This window comes from Sturnira hondurensis, unplaced genomic scaffold (assembly GCF_014824575.4).
Source record: "Sturnira hondurensis isolate 20B ecotype Veracruz unplaced genomic scaffold, ASM1482457v3 Scaffold0009733, whole genome shotgun sequence".
Lineage (NCBI taxonomy): Eukaryota > Metazoa > Chordata > Mammalia > Chiroptera > Phyllostomidae > Sturnira > Sturnira hondurensis.
In genome coordinates, this window is record NW_028082364.1 from 5,262,646 (window position 1) to 5,279,660 (window position 17,015).

The 17,015-nt window shown below is 63.1% G+C and overlaps 1 protein-coding gene across 3 annotated transcripts; it reads left to right on the forward strand.

The window, feature by feature from the left end:
• The first annotated feature begins 1,654 nt into the window (after positions 1 to 1,654).
• ZNF316 (zinc finger protein 316) lies at positions 1,655 to 15,519 on the forward strand. 3 transcript variants are annotated; one of them, XM_037057870.1, is made up of 6 exons: positions 1,655 to 1,775; positions 5,613 to 6,016; positions 6,238 to 6,347; positions 7,102 to 7,228; positions 7,707 to 7,820; positions 10,213 to 15,519. In XM_037057870.1, the coding sequence occupies exons 2-6, from the start codon at positions 5,641 to 5,643 to the stop codon at positions 12,540 to 12,542; spliced, it is 3,057 nt and encodes a 1,018-aa protein (XP_036913765.1). In that variant the 5' UTR covers positions 1,655 to 1,775; positions 5,613 to 5,640; the 3' UTR covers positions 12,543 to 15,519. The 3 variants fall into 3 exon arrangements, with proteins under 3 accessions (XP_036913765.1, XP_036913766.1, XP_036913764.1); XM_037057871.1 differs by lacking the exon at positions 1,655 to 1,775 and adding an exon at positions 2,013 to 2,872; XM_037057869.1 differs by lacking the exon at positions 1,655 to 1,775 and having other exon boundaries at positions 3,542 to 6,016.
• The last annotated feature ends 1,496 nt before the right edge of the window (positions 15,520 to 17,015 follow it).

Sequence of the window (17,015 nt, forward strand, 5' to 3'; positions counted from 1 at the left end):
GGGGAGGGCTCCTCATAGAAGGGAGTAAACAGGGGTAGGGCCCAGCAGCCTCTGGGCCCAGCCTGTGGGGATGACTCTGGGCGGGGGGAGTGGAATCAGGCCGGGATGGGACCTCATGGAGGGCAGGCCCATTGGGTGGGGAGAGTCCAGTGGACTCCAGGCCCTTGAAAATCGGTCTTGGCTCAGGTGCCAGGTGGGGACAGGCCAAGGGATCTGAGATGCTGGGGAGGTGCGGGGTCCCTGCCTGACAAGGTGGAGGAGGGTTCCAAGGCAGGGAAGGAGCTGCTGGTTCTGCGTCATCTGCCCCTCCCCTGTTTGTTCTTTACCTGGCCCTGGGCCCCCAGCTCCCCGGCCCTCCACACAGGGAGTGGATTCGGCGGGGGCGGGGGCAGTGCTGGTGGGGGCGCTCTCGCGGCTCCCTCACAATCACAGCCCACAAGTGACCCCAGCTGCACCCCTCCAGCTGCCGGGGCCGACGACACCCTTCCCTGCCCTGGAAACTTCAGGTCCAGGTGCCAGGCCCCAGAGCTGTTCCTGTTGCTCCAAGTACCCTGGCCCTCCCTGTCTACTTAGTCAGCCTGCACTCAGTCTCTCACTGCAGCTGCCTCGGGTGCAGTGAGGGAGGGTCTGAGCCAGGGCCCTGGGGTCCCACAGCCTAGAGACCTGAAGGACCAGACAGCGGGGAGGGAGAGCCACGCGGAAGTGGGAAGGAGTGGGGCCACACCAGTCCTGACTAGGGCTGTAGCCAGGCCAAGAGGGACCCCATCCTCTGTGGGTCCCAATCAGCTCTCAGCTGCGTCCCCTGGGGGTGGGTGCAGACAGGTTTTGGAGAGGGCTGGGGGTGGCCAGATGGAGTCCACTGCCCTGACGTTATCAGTGTGCCTGTGGCCACCTGTCACGTCTACCTGTGTCTGCTTGGAGAACCCCAGCAGGACTCTTCAGGTCCAGGGGTCTCTTCAAGACCTGAGGCCCTTATTGCATTTATTCAGCTGCCCTTACCCCTTAGTAACCGTCCTCATCCATTCGGGGTTACCAGCCGCACCACACCCTACACGCACTTGTGTCCCCAGGAGTCTGGTCGGTGAGCCGCGGGCCCGATGCACCCGCCCAAGTCCCACTTGCCCCGCACCAGCAAGGGATCGACCCCGCACACGACCACGTCCAGGCCTGATACCATGCGGACCGGAGGGACGCCTCCACTAGACCCCTGTCGGGGTCACCCCCTCCCTCCCCTGTCGTGGGTCCTTGGGAGGGTCCCGAGGCCAGGGCCGGCCTAGCGGGGGGCCGGCATTCGGTAGGGTCCCCGAGTCCTGGCTGAGTGAGTTTGGGGAGCGGGGACGCTCCGGGCCCGCGGAACCTCGCGGGAGGGCTCCAGGGTCAGGGCGAGGTCCCCGCGGTGGGGTCGGGGTCTCGGGTCTGGGCCAGGGTCTCAGGGGTGGGCAGGGGTCTCGAGATGGGGGTCTGGAGTTTTCGGGGCGCGATCGCGGGGGGCCCCCCAGGGGTGGCGGCGCGGGTGCACGTGGGCGCAGGCTCCAGGCCCGAGCGCGCGGGGAGATTCCTCCCGCTCCCGAACGCCCCCTCCAGGAGCTGCGCCGGACCCCGCGTGACCGGAAGTGCCCCCCCACGGGCACGGGCGGGGCGGGGCCGGCGGCGGCACTTCCGGTGCCCACGCGCCGCCGCCGCCGCGCAGCTCCGGGGCCGTCACTTTGTGTAGCGCGGGGCGCAGGCCCTGCCCGGCCCCGGCGTCCGGCGGCGGCTCNAGGTCGCGGTGCGCGGCGGGGTCCTGGGCCTGCGCCCGGCGGGGCCGGAGCTGCGCGCTGGCCGGGCCTCCGGCGGCCGCGCCCTTGCCGGCCGCGGCCTGCGACCCCCGCCGGGGCCTGCGCGGTGGGGCGGGCTCCGCCCCCGGGGCCTGTCCGGGAAGGCGGCGCGGAGCAGGTGGGACGGGGCGGGGGCGCAGCCGCGACTCCTCGGGGGGCGTTCGCCAGCGTCTGGGGCGGGGGTCGCTGGGTGACCGGCGCCAGGGACTCACCCATCCAGGAGGGGCTGACACCGCTGGGGCCTCCGTGGGAGGCGGGCCCCTTGAAGGATGGAGGGGCTTGGCCAGACCTTCGTGAGCTTGCCTAGTGCCGTCGGGGGCCTTGCTGGGGCCTCCCTCCCTCGTCTGCAAATGGACGCCCGAGCGGGCTGCCGTGGGGCCGGCCTCGGAGTCGGACGGGGACTGCGCTGCCCCATGTGGCCGCAGAGGTGGGAGGACGGCCGGCCTTCCATGCGGGACCCGGTGGGGGCGGGGAAGGGGAAGTGGCAGGGCAGGGAGATCAGCCCCCCGGGCTGCGCCGGTGTCGGGAGACCTTGGTACTTGGTTCGAGTCAACAAGTGTTGGCCGGTCTGGGGAGCGGGCCGGCCGGCGTGGTGCGAGGGCTGGGACCGTCCGTAGAAGTGCTTGCCCCGGGAGAGCCGAGGAACCCAGATCCGCGGTGGGACGGTGAGGACCCTGGTGGTCCGAGAAAGAAGGCTTCCCAGAGGAGCTGCAAACCTGGAAGGCCTTGAATCACAGGGGTGTGGTGATCGAGGCCGCGCAGAGGGGAGGAATCCATGCGCACCCACACGCTTCCCCCCCCCTCCCATTTCTCCGTGTCTACTGATCCACTTTTCTGGAACATTTCCAGCAGTTTTTCGGTTCTGCCTCTTCTTTCCGTCCTTGGGGCCCTCCTTTCTCCCCATGGAAGGTGTCTTGCCGGCAGCACTGTAGCCGCTGGTGCAAAGCTGCAGCGGAAATAAGGGCCTCGGGTGACCCGGTGTGCCTGTGGGTGATGCTGCGCCCCTGACCCTCTGTGGCTGCCGACCTGGGACTGGGTGCGGGGAAGGACGCAGAGTGAGTTTCTGTGGGCCGACAGAGAGGAAGAAAGGGCGAGCAGGTCTGGGGAGCATGCCCAGTGCGCACCTGGGGAGGCAAAGCCAACACAGTGCTCAGGGGACTGAGGCCCATTTTTAGAGGTGCTCTGTTCTGGGTCGCCTGTGGGTGACTGGCTGTGCTGGACCCTGGTCCCATGCAGGGTGACTGCCAGCCTCCATGGCCGCTGGGCCTTTCCCTTTTCCTGTCCCCAGCAGGCGCACTTGTCCGGAGAAGGGACTTTGGGCCAAACCTCTCTGGAGGCGGAGACTCAGAGCCCCTTGAGTGGGACCCTGCACAGTGGCCAGTCTGGCCTGGAGTTTGTCAGTGGGGCCAGGAGGCTGCGTTTTTCAATTCCACGCTCATCCCACTGACTCCGGGACCCGGTCATTTCTTCAACAGGGAGTTGAGCACTCCTAGTCTGGCCTTAGGGGATCCAGAGATGGGCAGAGGGAACTTTCTCCTTCTTGGAGTTGACTGTGTACCTGGGAGACTGGCAGTGAGCAGGCAGCTCCTAACGTATGAACAGTACAGGTGCTGTGAGGGCCTCGGCCCACGCACTGGGTGTTCCTGGGCCTGGGGCGGGGTGGGGGGGCTGCCTCTGGAGGGTGGGTGAGAAAGAGGGAAAGGGAGTCTTGGGCGGGGGGGCATGGCATGCTCCCAGGCCCTGAGCATGGGGTCACTTTACTCCAAAGCTGTGGTATTTGCTTTTGAAGTGGGTCCCTGGGCCCAGCAGGAGGCGTCTCTGCCAGGCCGGGCGTGGCATCTGTTCTTGGCCCGAATTTGCAGCCCCAGGTCAGGGTGAGAAGAACCCTCTGAGCCTGAGGTAGGCGGCAGTTAGGAAACCTCAGCTGGCATTCTCATTGCCCCAAGGGCTGGGCAGGGCCGCGTCCTCCCAGAGGTGGCCGAGGCGGCACTGTCACACCAGAGAGCTGCAGAAGCCGAGGAGGCGGCTCTGGGAAAGGCTGGGGCACCCTCCCACGGGGGGCACCCTCCTAGGCATAGTTCTTCACCTGTGACCTTGGGCCGGGGCTGGAACCAGCAGGGGAGCCCAAGGGTCAGGGCAGAGACGGCTTCCTGTGCTAGTGAGCTCCGACTCCTGCACCTGGGCCCTGGGCTCTGGAGGAGCCACGTGACTTCGCCGAGGTCCCTAGCTATTTAAGTGTGGGTTCAAAGCAGCAGCCTGGAGCCGTCCCGGAAGTGCGCATACACTGCCTTGTTAGTGCCGAAGTGGAGAATTGTGGAGTCAGAGCTAGCCCCTGAGCAGTTCTCCTGGGAGCCCAGTGACAGGACCTGTCCTCAGGACCCTGGGCATCTTTTCGCTGATGGCCCCGTCCTGTTTCGGGGGTTGGTGGCAGGTGCTGCCCACTGGTGGAGCTGGGTAAGCTGGGCCTCGCTGCCCTGTGTGGCCTGCCATCTCAGGATCTTTTCTGGGTTCACGCCCTCACCCTCACCCCAGGATTCGGGGTTGCTGTGTTTGTAGTGGGTGTGGCCCACATGGGGGATGAACCTGTTGAGATCTGAGATGCTGATGGAGCAGGTGCTGGGTGATGGGCGTGTTTTCAGGTTTACTCCCAAGAAGGAGCCATAGGAACTGACTGCCCTCGGGGCTGTTCTGAGGCTGACGGAGGACTCACAGCCAAGGGACAGGGGGCCCTGGGGCCCTGGGGCCAGAGGCCTCCCTCTCCCTGTACCTACAGCCCTGGGCCATGACACCGCCTGGCTGTGTCTCCCTGGCTGTGTCTCCCAAGTGCCTGGGCTGAACTGGCTATAACGCTGGTGTGAGAGCAGGACCCTGTGAGCCACTGGGACTTTGACAGTTCAGCTCTCAGGGTTTCTGGTCTCGGAATTGGGAGAGACGTCTCACGGCACTTTACACCTTTGCTCATTGAGTGATGATCCAAGTCTCCACGACCCCCTGAGCTCTCTCCAAGTGACCTGGTTGGACAGGGCGAGGGGCAAGGGCGCTGCTATGGGCAGGGCTGGGTGTGTTCAGGGCCTCTTTGCTGCCCCTTGCAGCGGGAGCCTGGCCTGCTGGCTGTCCACAGCAAACCCTTGGGGGGCGAATGTCTGGCTTGTCTTAGCTGTCACCTCTGCCCTGACCCACGCCTCACTGCGCACGTGTCTGCGGCCTGCCCCTCTGAGACTCCCTGGCACCGCACTTGGGTGTGTTGGGTACGGGTGGTGGGGGAGCCCCTCCTTCCAAATATCAGGCGGGCTGTTCTCGCAGGCCACACTCACGCACCCTTTTCAGCTAAACTCAGGCCCCCTTGGGCCGTGTTGCCTGGACACCGTGTGAAGGGCTGCCACATGGCTTCCTCTCTGTGTCTGTGTCTCCTCTTCTGTCTCTTCTGAGGACACCGTCATTGGGTGTAGGGCCCCCCTGATCCAGGACGACCTCATCTCGAGACCTTTCTGTTTATCCCCTTCCAAAGCCCCTGGTCCTTGAGGATGAAGACCTGGGGTAAATTCCTGACTTTTCCATCCGTGGTGACCACACGGTGGGGGTCGCAGAGCGGGGCTCTCTGGGCGGCACCTCTGAGTGCAGAGTGCCCTGCTGTGCTGCACGAGGCCGTGGGAAGAGCTGGGCCACCTCCTGCTGTCACTGTGCAGTGGGGGGAGTGAATCCTGCCTCCCGGCCGGGCCAGCAAGAGGCCCACGGAGGAGCCTGCCCTGCGAGTGTGCCGGGGGCGGCTTGTCATGCGGCCCGTCTGTGTTTCAGGCCGGGCTGAGGCCGACTTCCTGCGAAGATGGCGGCCCTCCACACAGCTCCAGACTCCCCGGCGGCCCACCTGGAGAGGGCGGAGGACGGGTCAGAATGTGATCCTGAGGAGGAGGAGGAGGAGGAAGAGAAGGGGGAAGAGGTGGAGATGCTGGAGGGCGAGGAGGAGCTGGCAGGGGAAGAAGAGGAAGAAGAGGAAGACGCAGCAGCATTGGCGGAGGAGGAGCCGGAGGCCGGGCAGGTGGAGCAGGTGGAGCAGGTGGAGGTGGAGTTGCAGGGGGACGAGGATGAGGAGGCGGCCGCGGAGGAGGAGGAGGAGGAGGAGCAGCAGAGTCCAGCGTCAGGGTCGCAGGAACGCCTTAGCCCTGGTGGTGACACCAAGTCCCCAGCTGTTCAGGAAAAGGGTAAGAAGAGCTGGCCGTGGGGAAGGTGGGCAGGTGGGGGCTCTGGCGAGCAGGCTGGAGCGTTCTTTGGCCCAGTGGGCTGGCGCTGGGACGCCAGGGCCAGGCTTTGAAGCAGGGAGCCGGCGGGAGCCCCTGAGCCTGCTTGCTGGATGGGCCGAGGCGGCCTGGGCGGTGAGGCCCAGCACTCAGGGCAGCTGGACCCTAAGAGACTTCGCCTGCAGACCCACAGGCCTCCCGGCCTCCAGCCATGCTTGGGGAGGAAGACCTGGAGGACGAGGATGAGGAGGACGAGGAGGACGAGGAGGACGGTTTCCTCACGGCTGGGTCTCAGGTGAGCTGCCTTCTTATTTGGAGCTCAGTTAGCCAGGCAGGGTGCCTGGGGCCTTGCTTGCCCCTGTTGTCCTGGAGACCCCTGTTGGCTGCACTGTGGTCCTCAGGCCAAGCCCAGGCTGTGGCTGCAGGAAGGGCCTGGCGTCTCCAGCCCCAAGGCCGTGGGCTGCAGTCACCCTCCTGGTGCTGAGCCTTCCCAGGCCATTGGAATGTCCTGCTCTCGTTTGCTGCTGCCCACTCACCAGTGCAGTGCGGTTCCTTCAGGGGCCTGGCCCTTCCCCAGGGCCAGGCTGTGCCCCTTCCCTGGAGTGCCTGTCCCCTGTGCAGGCTCTGAGTTCCTGCTGAGCCCACCAGGTTGGATACCAGAGCCCACATTCTGCTTAATGGGTGCCGCTTGTCCCCCCGGGTGTAGACCTTTAGGCGTGACTGCTGGCTTGGCCAGATGGTGAAGTTGGCAGGGCAAGGCAGCCGTGTGAATCCTGGTGAACTCAGTGCCCACCCTCTCTGCGCCTGGGTTCCTGCTCTCCGAACAGGGATGGGCCCTGCCCCGAAGGGCCATGGCCAGGCCCGGAAGCCCCCAGTGCTGTTGGGCAGTGGTAGGCCTAACGGTAATGGCATCAGGCTGTGGCCTTGTGGGCACCGAGTTTCAGGGCCTCGGTCTGTCCTGTCCAGGTCACCTTCTGTTTCTGCCTTTGTGGGCCCTGCCCCTTGCCTGGGGCTGTTCGGAGCCGTGACCAGGGCGCTCTGTTTCCCAGGGGCTGGTGACCTTTGAGGACGTGGCTGTGTACTTCTCTCTGGAGGAGTGGGGGCGGCTGGACGCGGACCAGCAGGACCTTTACGAGGAAGTCATGCAGGAGAACTATGGGATCCTGGTGTCCTTGGGTAAGCAGGGCCGTTTTGTCTCTGAGAGGCCTCCTGGGGCTCAGCTGCTGAGAGGACCACTTCTACAGCCACAGGGTCTTGGAGAAGGGGGCCCTCCTCCCAGGGAGTCCCAGGGACTACTGTGCTGCTGGGCGGCAGCTGTCACGGGGGCCCTGGTGTGGCCTGGCAGTGCCGTGACCCAGGTGGACATGCTCTGGAGAGCTGCCGGCCCCACCCTGGCCTCTTGTACACCCCCAGAGGCCGGCCTTAAGGGGCGAAGGAGAGAGGGGTGGGCGCCCTGCAGAAGGTGTGTAGAGGGGGTAGGCAGGAGAGTTGGGGCTGTCAGGGCGAGGCTCCAGAGGAGGGAATGTGGAGTTTTCCAGAGTGAGGCAGGGAGGTGGGAGGGCTGGTCGGGGAAGGGGCGGAGGAGAGAGGAACTGAGGAGCCAGCAGGGCCTTGTGGGCGCAGCTGCACTGCCCTCTGGTTTTCTCCACGGCAGGGTACGCCATCCCCAAGCCAGACCTGATCTCCCGGCTGGAGCAAGGGCAGGAGCCCTGGGTGCCAGACAGCCCCCGGCCTGAGGAGGACGACATCGTCACCGGTGTTTACACAGGTGAGCGAGAGAGAGCATCTTCGGGGTTTCTGCCAGCACGGCTCCTTCGAGCTCCAGCTTAGCACTGCTGGCCTGGGCTGTGGGGCGGGCTTCGTGGGGGCAGGGCGGCCACTGTGGGCTAAGCGCTGCCTTCATGGGCTGGCTCCTCTTGTCCCAGCCTGCAGAGAGCTGCGGGCGGGGAGGCCCTTCAAGCACCCAGGGGTTCCTCTTAGGACACTTCAGAAATGAGCCCTTGTCCTTGTGTCAGAGTCTCTGAGTGTGTGTTTTGGGGAGTGGGGCCTGCTGTGACGTTGCCCACCTGAAGGGGTGCGCCCCGGGCGCAGGGAGCTGTGGGTCCTGGCCATGCCGGGGCTGCGCCTCCATTTCTCCACCCACTTAGCCACCTCTGAACAACTGGTGCCTCTGAGCCCTCTCTCCTCTCCCGGAAGGCCCAGAGATGGGCCTCAGCCTGGGCAGGCAGCCTGGACCTTCCAGAGAGGGGATTTTGGAGAGATTCTTTCAGGAAGCCCTCAGGGGGTAGATGTCTCCAGGGGCCCGGGGCCGGGCTCTGGCTCTCATCCTCTGTCAGAGCCTCACGTCACTCACCTGGAAAATAAAGAGTTTGAACTAAACCTGAAGTTTCTGACCCGAGGACGTCGGACTGTCGGTGCCGTGGAAGTGTCTCGTGGGGGGCTGTGAGTTGCTCTCAGAGTCCCAGCAGGTTCAATGGAAGCCCGCACACAGTAGGTGTGCGGGGTTTTGGGCTGGAGTGACACCAGCCTAGGGAGGGTCACTGGATGTCATGCCAGTCACCTGTCTGGACAGACTCGTCAGCTCAGAGATGTGTTTACAGTAAAAAACACAGGGAGACACAGGCGGTGCATATGTGCACACTCTGGAGTGTCGCCCCACATACCCTTGGTGGTCCCGACACCCGGGGGACAGCAGGGGCGGGAACTGGCCTCACCTTGCTCGTGGGGGAGTTGACCTCTCAGATGGTGGTCACCTGACTTGCCCTTGGTGGGTCAGCCTCGGGCCTCACTTTCCACCACGTCGCAGGGTGGACTTTCTGCCCCAGTGTCCACCGTCTGGGGCCCTCTCGGAATCCTGCAGAATCGCAGGGCTCTGGCCAGCGAGAAATAGCTCAGCTGCCTCCAGGAGGAGTCTGGGAGGTCGGTGACATCTCTCAGAGGGTCTTAGAGGGACTTGTGTCCTGCTTATGGGCACATTGCAGAAAAGCCACACGCAGGTGAAGGGGCCACAGGCTGGCACTGGCCATTCTCTTGTCACGGAGCATGGATGTGCTTGGTCCTCCATGGTCCTTGGAGGGTCTTGGTGCCACAGTGTGTCCATGAACCTGGCTGGGGACCTGGGATGCTCCCCCACTCCTGATCCCAGCCATCTGTAGAGCCGGAGGTAGGTAGGATCCAAGCATGATGTCATAGGTGTCACCTGTCTGCTGGGGTCACTCTGCAGGGCAGGTCCATCTAAGGTCCTCCCTGAGCAAAACTGCACCCTGTCTGCTAGTCTGTCTCCTCCCCGACCTTCATTTCCGTGCCACTGAGCTGTCACGGGCTGCTGGGACAGGCAGAGCCTCTGTGTTGGCAGTGTGTAGCCTTGCAGAACACAAGCCTATTCCCCACTGGTGCTTGACAAGCTGGGCCCCCTTTCAGGTCTGGGCTCTGGCCAGATTCTCCCCTGCAGGTGGGCTATGGAAAGATGCACATCCGCCGTGGGCCCACGGCATAAAGTGCACACCGGGAAGCACGCAGGTGCTTTGGAATCCTTGCCCCGACCCCCACCCCTACCCCTGTGGGCCAGGTGTGACTTAGCGCCCGCTGCATAAACACTAGTTCCCTCCGGGTGGGTCACAGTGGCAGGCAGACTGGCATCCCCACTGTATGAGCCTGGAAGCCCTGCAGACTTGGCCCCATACCCACGCTCTGTGCTGAAGGGGGAGGGTGTGGTGCAGCCTGGAGGAGGAGGGACGGAGCAGCAGGAACTTGGGAGTCCTTGTCCTTGTGTGGTGGGGAGTGGCGTGCAGCTGCCCTGCTGCCTGAACCCACTGGGGACCATTGCCCAGATGCACAGTTGCTCAGAAAAGGCCGGGGGTGGGGCGGGGGCGGTGCGGGTGCACAGCTCAGCAGAGGGGCCTGAGCAATGTCCGAGCAGTGAGTCCCCAGCCTCCTTGGCCAAGGCAGCCTTTCCTGGCTCTGCTCTGGGTGCAGGAGGGAGACCCTGGTTGCCAGCCAGCCTTAGGATGGTGGAGAAGCACCCAGAGGGAGGAATGCCAAGCAGAGCTTCCAACTGCAGCTGCTCCTGCAGAAGCTGAGATTTCCAGGGACCAGAGCCTGCAGGGGCTCCTGTGGCAGCTTCTCACCTCTCTCTTCCGGCCTCCTGTTGCCGCCTTCAGGTGCCTGGTTCTGGACCGATGACCTAGAGGACCACGAGGAGGAAGATGACGAGGACTTCCTGGCCGAGGTGGCCGAGGAAGAGAACGAGCCGCCAGGGTTGTGGTCGGCAGCCTATGGTGTGGGGGACGTGCCTGGGACGTGGGGCCCCGATGACTCTGACTCTGTGCAGACTCCAGAGGGCTGGGGGCTCGACCCAGGCGGCCTCGGGGCCCTGGCGGAGGGTGAGGAGGTGAAGCCCTTCCTGCCAGGCGGTGAGCCGGCCGGGAGCCTGCTGGTGCCCTGGGCATTCCCAGCTGAAGCGGCGGTTGTTCAGGCCGGGCGCCCCGAGACCACCTGTGATGTGTGCGGCAAGGTGTTCCCACACCGGTCCCGGCTGGCGAAGCACCAGCGCTACCACGCGGCCGTCAAGCCCTTCGGCTGCGACGAGTGCGGCAAGGGCTTTGTGTACCGCTCGCACCTGGCCATCCACCAGCGCACGCACACGGGCGAGAAGCCCTTCCCATGCCCGGACTGCGGCAAGCGCTTCGTCTACAAGTCTCACTTGGTTACGCACCGGCGCATCCACACGGGCGAGCGGCCCTACCGCTGCGCCTTCTGCGGCGCGGGCTTCGGGCGCCGCTCCTACCTGGTCACGCACCAGCGCACGCACACGGGCGAGCGGCCCTACCCGTGCCCACACTGCGGCCGCAGCTTCAGCCAGAGCTCGGCGCTCGCGCGGCACCAGGCCGTGCACACTGCCGACCGGCCGCACTGCTGCCCGGACTGTGGCCAGGCCTTCCGCCTCCGTGCTGACTTCCAGCGCCACCGGCGCAGTGGGGGCTGCTCGGAGCCCAGCGGCGACGGCCCTCGGCAAGAGCCCTGTGAGACGGTGCTCGTGGCAGAGCCCGAGGAAGCTGAGACCGGGTCGGAGCGGCCTGAAGCCAGCGAGGTGGATGGAGAGGCCGAGACCGAGGCGAGAGAAGAGGTTGCAGCTGCCGCAGAGGTGCCCACCCCTCGGAGCAAAGAGGACCCGGAGCCCAACAGGCGGTTTCTGGAACTCGGCAATGGCCTAGGTGACAGCGAAGGGCCCTCCTCGCACCCTCTCGGCTTCCACTTTTCTGTTCATCCCAAGTCCTGGCTCCACCCAGACGGCTTTCAGATCCTAAGCCTCCCGGGCTTCGGGGAGCAGCTGCCAGCTGATGGGCGGCCTCTGCCAGGACCCTTGGGGGGCCGGCTGGCTCTGGTGGAAGGTGCGGGACTGGCCTGCGACCCTTTCCGCAGCGGTGGTGGGCCTGGGGGCAGTGGCGGCGGCGGGCTGCGCGCATTCGGGCCAGCTGTTGGGGGACTGCTGGCCGAGCCGGCGCCAGCCACAATGGCCGAAGAGGAGAGCCCGTGGATCTGCTCCGACTGCGGCAAGACGTTCGGGCGCCGTGCCGCCTTGGCCAAACACCAGCGCTATCATGCAGGCGAGCGGCCGCACCGCTGCGCAGACTGCGGCAAGAGCTTTGTGTATGGCTCGCACCTGGCGCGCCACCGGCGCACACACACGGGCGAGCGGCCCTTCCCTTGCCCAGAGTGTGGCGCGCGCTTCGCTCGAGGCTCACACCTGGCGGCACACGTGCGTGGCCACACCGGTGAGAAGCCCTTTGTGTGCGGTGTTTGCGGCGCAGGTTTCAGCAGGCGTGCGCACCTGACAGCGCACGGGCGCGCACACACGGGCGAGCGGCCCTATGCGTGTGGCGAGTGTGGCCGCCGCTTTGGGCAGAGCGCAGCGCTGACGCGGCACCAGTGGGCGCATGCCGAGGAGAAGCCGCATCGCTGCCCTGACTGTGGCAAGGGCTTCGGCCACAGCTCGGACTTTAAGCGGCATCGGCGCACGCACACGGGCGAGAAGCCCTTCCGTTGCTCTGACTGTGGCCGCGGCTTTGCGCAGCGTTCCAACCTGGCCAAGCACCGGCGTGGCCACACGGGCGAACGGCCCTTCCCATGCCCCGAGTGCGGGAAGCGCTTTTCGCAGCGCTCGGTGCTGGTCACGCACCAGCGCACGCACACGGGCGAGCGGCCCTACGCCTGCGCCAACTGTGGCCGCCGCTTCTCGCAGAGCTCGCACTTGCTTACCCACATGAAGACGCACCGTGGTGCGGCCGGCGCGCCCGGCACCGTGACCACGGCCCCCACCGCCACTAAGACCGAGGCACCTGCCAAAGGGCCGCCCAGCACCAGCACGGGCACCGGGACGGGGGAGCACGGCAGCACCCTGCTGGAGTTCGCCGGTGGAACGAGCTTCGGCTCCGAGCCCGCAACCGTGTTTGCGGGGCCCTCGGGCGCCTATGGGGAGAGCGTCCTGTGAGTGCCCGAGGCTGATGGAAGCACAGCCCGCTAGGCCACCAGCCCCCAGGGCTGCTCGGGTGCCAGCCCCTTGCTCCTCTGGCCTCTCAGGGCTGAGGGTCCCAGTCCTGGTGCGGTGCCTTCCCTCAGCCCCTGGCCTCAGGCTTCCCTGTGCCCCGCTGAGAGCGGCGCCACCCAGCTTGTCGGGGGATGGAGGGGAGAGCCAGGCGGAGGAGGCGAGGCAGGGGCCACCCGCCCCAACGAGGACTTCCACGTCCCTGGTCGATGCTGTGAAACCAAGCGGTAGGGATGTCAGGCCACGTTATTTATTTTATTGGGGTTCTGACTTGGGTGGCCCACGGGACAGGTGGCCAATGAGTCTACAGCCGGGGGTCTTAGAGTGAGGGAGAAGCCTTTGTGCCAAGGGGAAGTCAGGGTGGTGGGGGGCCAAGTGTGGGCTTCTCCTGGGTTTGCTTTGGACTTCCTCTGTGCCTCAGTGGGAGATCTAGGGGTCCTCTGGTCAGCCGGGCACCTCTGGAGAGTTCTATAGATCGTGCACTTGGGGGAGCAGGGGCAGCCCCTGGGAGCCCAAAGGACCGTGGTCGTCCCTAACCTGGGGCAGAAAATGTAGCTGAGGAAGGGTTGGTTTGGACTTGACTTCGAACGTGTATTTCCATCTTTTGTGGGGCCTGAAGAACGGGGTGGAGGGTCAGAAGCCAGAAGCCGAATCTTCGGCCTGGGGGTCGGGTGGGGCCCAGGCCTGGCAGGTCCTGAGGGAATTTTAAGCCTTATTCTTCGGAGTCCCCCACTGTCCTCACCCGACTTGAGCACTGGGCTGGGCCTGGTGCGCATTGGGCCCCTCATTTTAGTCTCAGCCTTTGAGTCCTTTGGTGCTCGCCCTCACACAGGAGGTGACACACTCAGAGACCCTCGGGGCCTGGGCCCCACCCTCTGCCCCCGGGCTGCCAATCTCTCCTGGAGCCAGCAGACGGACTGTGCCGACCTGCCCTTCCAAGCCCAGCGCTCACTTAGGTTTCATAACCACCTGTAAAGCGACTGAGTTTGCTGGTGGAATCCTTCCTCGCATTTCACAGCTGGGGCTCTGTGACATCTGCAGGTCCCTTTAACGCTGCCTCTGTCATTCTACCCTCGAGGCAGGCAGTGGTTCCGCTGAGGTGCCCATTTCACAGAGCGGGCAGCCTGCACAGCGGTGGTCCATCTCTGGGGGCCTGGCCCCGAACCCTCGGCTCAGCGACAAACCAAGCTCCCAACTATGCAAGGCCCACACCTGGCCCACACCCCACGTCCCCGGCCGGGCCATCGGAAACCACTGGGCAGGCTGCGGCACAGCCCGTGTGAGGCGGCAACGCCCCGCCCGCGGCAGCCCCTCCTTAACACCTCTTTGGCCAGCGTGCGTGGGGCCAGCCAACAGATTTTGGAGCGTGTGCATTCCCTTTAGACCTAGTTCCCCCTGTTGTGGTGTAGCCATGGGCTGAGGGCCAGCCGCTGTGCTGCTGGGGGCTGGGCGTAGGGGGCACAGTAGGTGGGTGGGAATGGCCTGACTGGCGGTGTGAACACACCTGGCTGGGGGAGGGAGTGGGGCGGGACATAAAGAAGGCAGGGGTCCTGGTCCCTGGTCTCCTCTCCCTGTGGGACAGGAGCCTCAGAAAGGGTCAGGAGCCCAGATGGGCTGGCCCCGCATGGCCGGGGGCCTGCCTCTGGGCCATCTCTCTGGCACGGCCCCCAAACGCACACCTTCGGTGCCCCTCCCAGGCCCAGCTGCCTCTGCCCTGCTCTGGGCTGTTGGCAGGAGGACCTAGCTTTCATAAAGACTAGAGAAACCAGCGGTCTTCCTGGGTCGCGTGTTGTCGCCACTCCTGGCTGCCCTCAGGGAGCTCTATGGGGCGTCAGGCCCCTCTGGGTTCTGCAAACACTGGTTTTTAGGAGGTTCTCTTAGGAAACTAGTATTGGTCCATGAGGGGTCTACCCAGGGTGAGCTTTGAGCCTGCCATGCGTGTCTACCAAGTGTTTCTGGGAGGCCTTGCGCACCCCCACACTGCCATTCACTCCGGTCACATCCTCAGCTGTTCGGGGACAGCACTGTGACCAGAGGGCTGTCGGCCAGCCTTCCTGTGGCCCCCTCCAGTGGTCCAGAACCGTGCCTGCGTCACAGACCCCTCCTCAGAGGCCCCAGTGTCACGAGCTTCATCCCAGCTGGCCTGCTCTGGGCCAAGGTGGAGCGCACCCCCCCAGGGGGGGGGCCTCCGCACCTGCCTTTGGACTCCATTATTGACTTCTCAACACACCGTGTCCCCCCGCCCCGGCCTGGTCCTCCCATCCTTTCCCGATGGATTTGAAACACAGGAACCACAAAGTAAACTCTGTTTTCGAATTTGAACTCTGTCATTCAGAGGCGTCAGAACAGAACCCAAGAGTTCAGATTTTTTAAAGCAACAGGCTTTGAGCAAAGATGGATGTTAAGACCTAGTACAAAAGGGTCTAGCCTTGAGGATCTTAGTCTACTCAGAGAAACAAAGTGATTCCCAGCTAGAGCTCGCGGTCGTCCAGCCAGGTTTTCTTCTTTCCATCTTGGAGGGGAAACACCTCAATCCCATTGTTGTAGAAAAAGAGGAAGCAGCCTACCTGGGGGTGGGGGTTTCCAGATTCCTGATTCATTCCTCCAGTGTCAGTTCAGTGTCTCCCTTCGTTGCCAAGGAGGGAAGGACGCCTGCGAGATGTGACCAATGATGGGGGATAGGGGGGTGCTGGGGGAGTCATGGGGCTCCCAGCACCCCTCTCCCCTCCACCTGGGTTTGTTATTTTCCTGTTCTCTACTCACATTCCCAACCTCCTGCCTCTCTCCTGACCCCTTCACTTAATCTCTCCAAACATTTCCTCCTAACTCTTTTCCCTGTCTCTAATTGGCTACATATGGAATAAAGTATTTTGAAATTTTTGGTTATATTTATTAAATAAAGCTTTATGATCCTTGTTCATTATTTAGCTTTTTTCTTCCCTGATTACCACACACGTGCCAGCCTTAAGAATTTCAATGGAACGAAAATGCGTTAAGTGCCCTTTGCGTCTCCTTACCAGTCACACCACAAACAGCTGTCTGGTACCACGGCTTCTGCCGGGCAAGTGGGGACCCATTTCTTCCATGCCGCGTGGGAGCGTTTTAAAACCGGGGCTATCCCTGTGCAACTCGCCTCTATCACTCAACGTATAAAGACATGCTTTCCCACCCTCAGGGCAACCTTGCTCCCTTTAACCGCCACCCCCCGCCCCTGCATTTCATTCTGTGCACGCACCGTAATACATGTCCCTGCTGCCAGTGGGAATGGCCTTGTTCCCGGCTCCTCACTGTTGCAAACCCTGCCGGGCCATGGGTCCCCCCCGTACATACACCTTTGTGCGGTTATGCAGGTTTTTAATGTACCCGGGTCCACTGTTGGGTCAAAGGGCAGGCATATCTAAGTTTGGGGGTATGATTCCACTGCCACCCACAGAGGCTAGCTGCAGTCCAACAGCACACTCTCCAGTGTCGTGAGGAAGTATTGTCGGCCCATGGGAGACAACACAGGACAGCCAGCGGCAGTTGCTTTCACCTTCGTTCACTTCCCAGAGAGGCGGTTGGCTTGCATGTCTCCATTTCTTCTTAACATGTGTAGGTACGTTACAGTGTTCAAAAAAAAAAACTCATGGCCTTTGCTGAGTATTTATGTATCCGTGGCTATAAAATATCCCCACCCAGTTCAAACTTTCTGATGTGACAAGGTATCTCAGGCTTGCCCTGAATATTTCCTACCCCAAACGCTAATCAGTCAGATCTCCAAGGAGCCCTGATTCTGGCAGCGGGAAATATTTAGAGACCACAGTCTGGGTGTTAGGGTACTCAGTGCTATTGGGTTGATTTTTTTCTCCCTAAGGAAAAAATAATTTTCCATGTAGAATTCTGTATGCAGCCAAGCTGTTCTGGTTATGAGAAGAAATAATGATATTTTTAGGCATGCAGGAATTCAGGAAATTTACCATCCCTCAATCAGTTATTAGCAGGCACATCAGAAAATGGAATAATCAAGAAAGGAGAAGGGTTGGCCCTGCCAGGTGTTGCTTGGATTGAGCGACCGCCTGCAAACCAAAAGGGTCACTGGTTCAATTTGATTCCCAGTCAGGGCATGTGCCTGTGTTGCAGGCCAGTCCCCAGTAGGGGGCGCGCAAGAGGCAACCACACAGTGATGTTTCTCTCCCTCTTTCTCCTTCCTCCCCTCTAAAAACACATAAATAAAATCTTGGAGGCCCTGGCTGGTGTAGCTCAGTGGATTGAGTGCGGGCTGCGAACCAAAGGGTCGCCGGTTTGATTCCCAGTCAGGGCACATGCTTCGGTTGTGGGCCAGGTCCCCAGTGGGGGCAATGTGAAAGGCAACCACACATTGATGTTTCTCGCCCTCTCTTTCTCCTTCCTTCCCCTCTCTCTAAAAATAAATACATAAAA

What these genes read in the sequence shown, in the direction of transcription:
- ZNF316 (XM_037057870.1), top strand. Translation starts at nt 5,641, where the DNA reads ATGGCGGCCCTCCACACAGCTCCAGACTCCCCGGCGGCCCACCTGGAG. An exon ending in CCCAGCTGTTCAGGAAAAGG is followed by an intron (nt 6,017 to 6,237) that starts GTAAGAAGAGCT and finishes CTTCGCCTGCAG; the next exon opens with ACCCACAGGCCTCCCGGCCT. An exon ending in TCCTCACGGCTGGGTCTCAG is followed by an intron (nt 6,348 to 7,101) that starts GTGAGCTGCCTT and finishes TCTGTTTCCCAG; the next exon opens with GGGCTGGTGACCTTTGAGGA.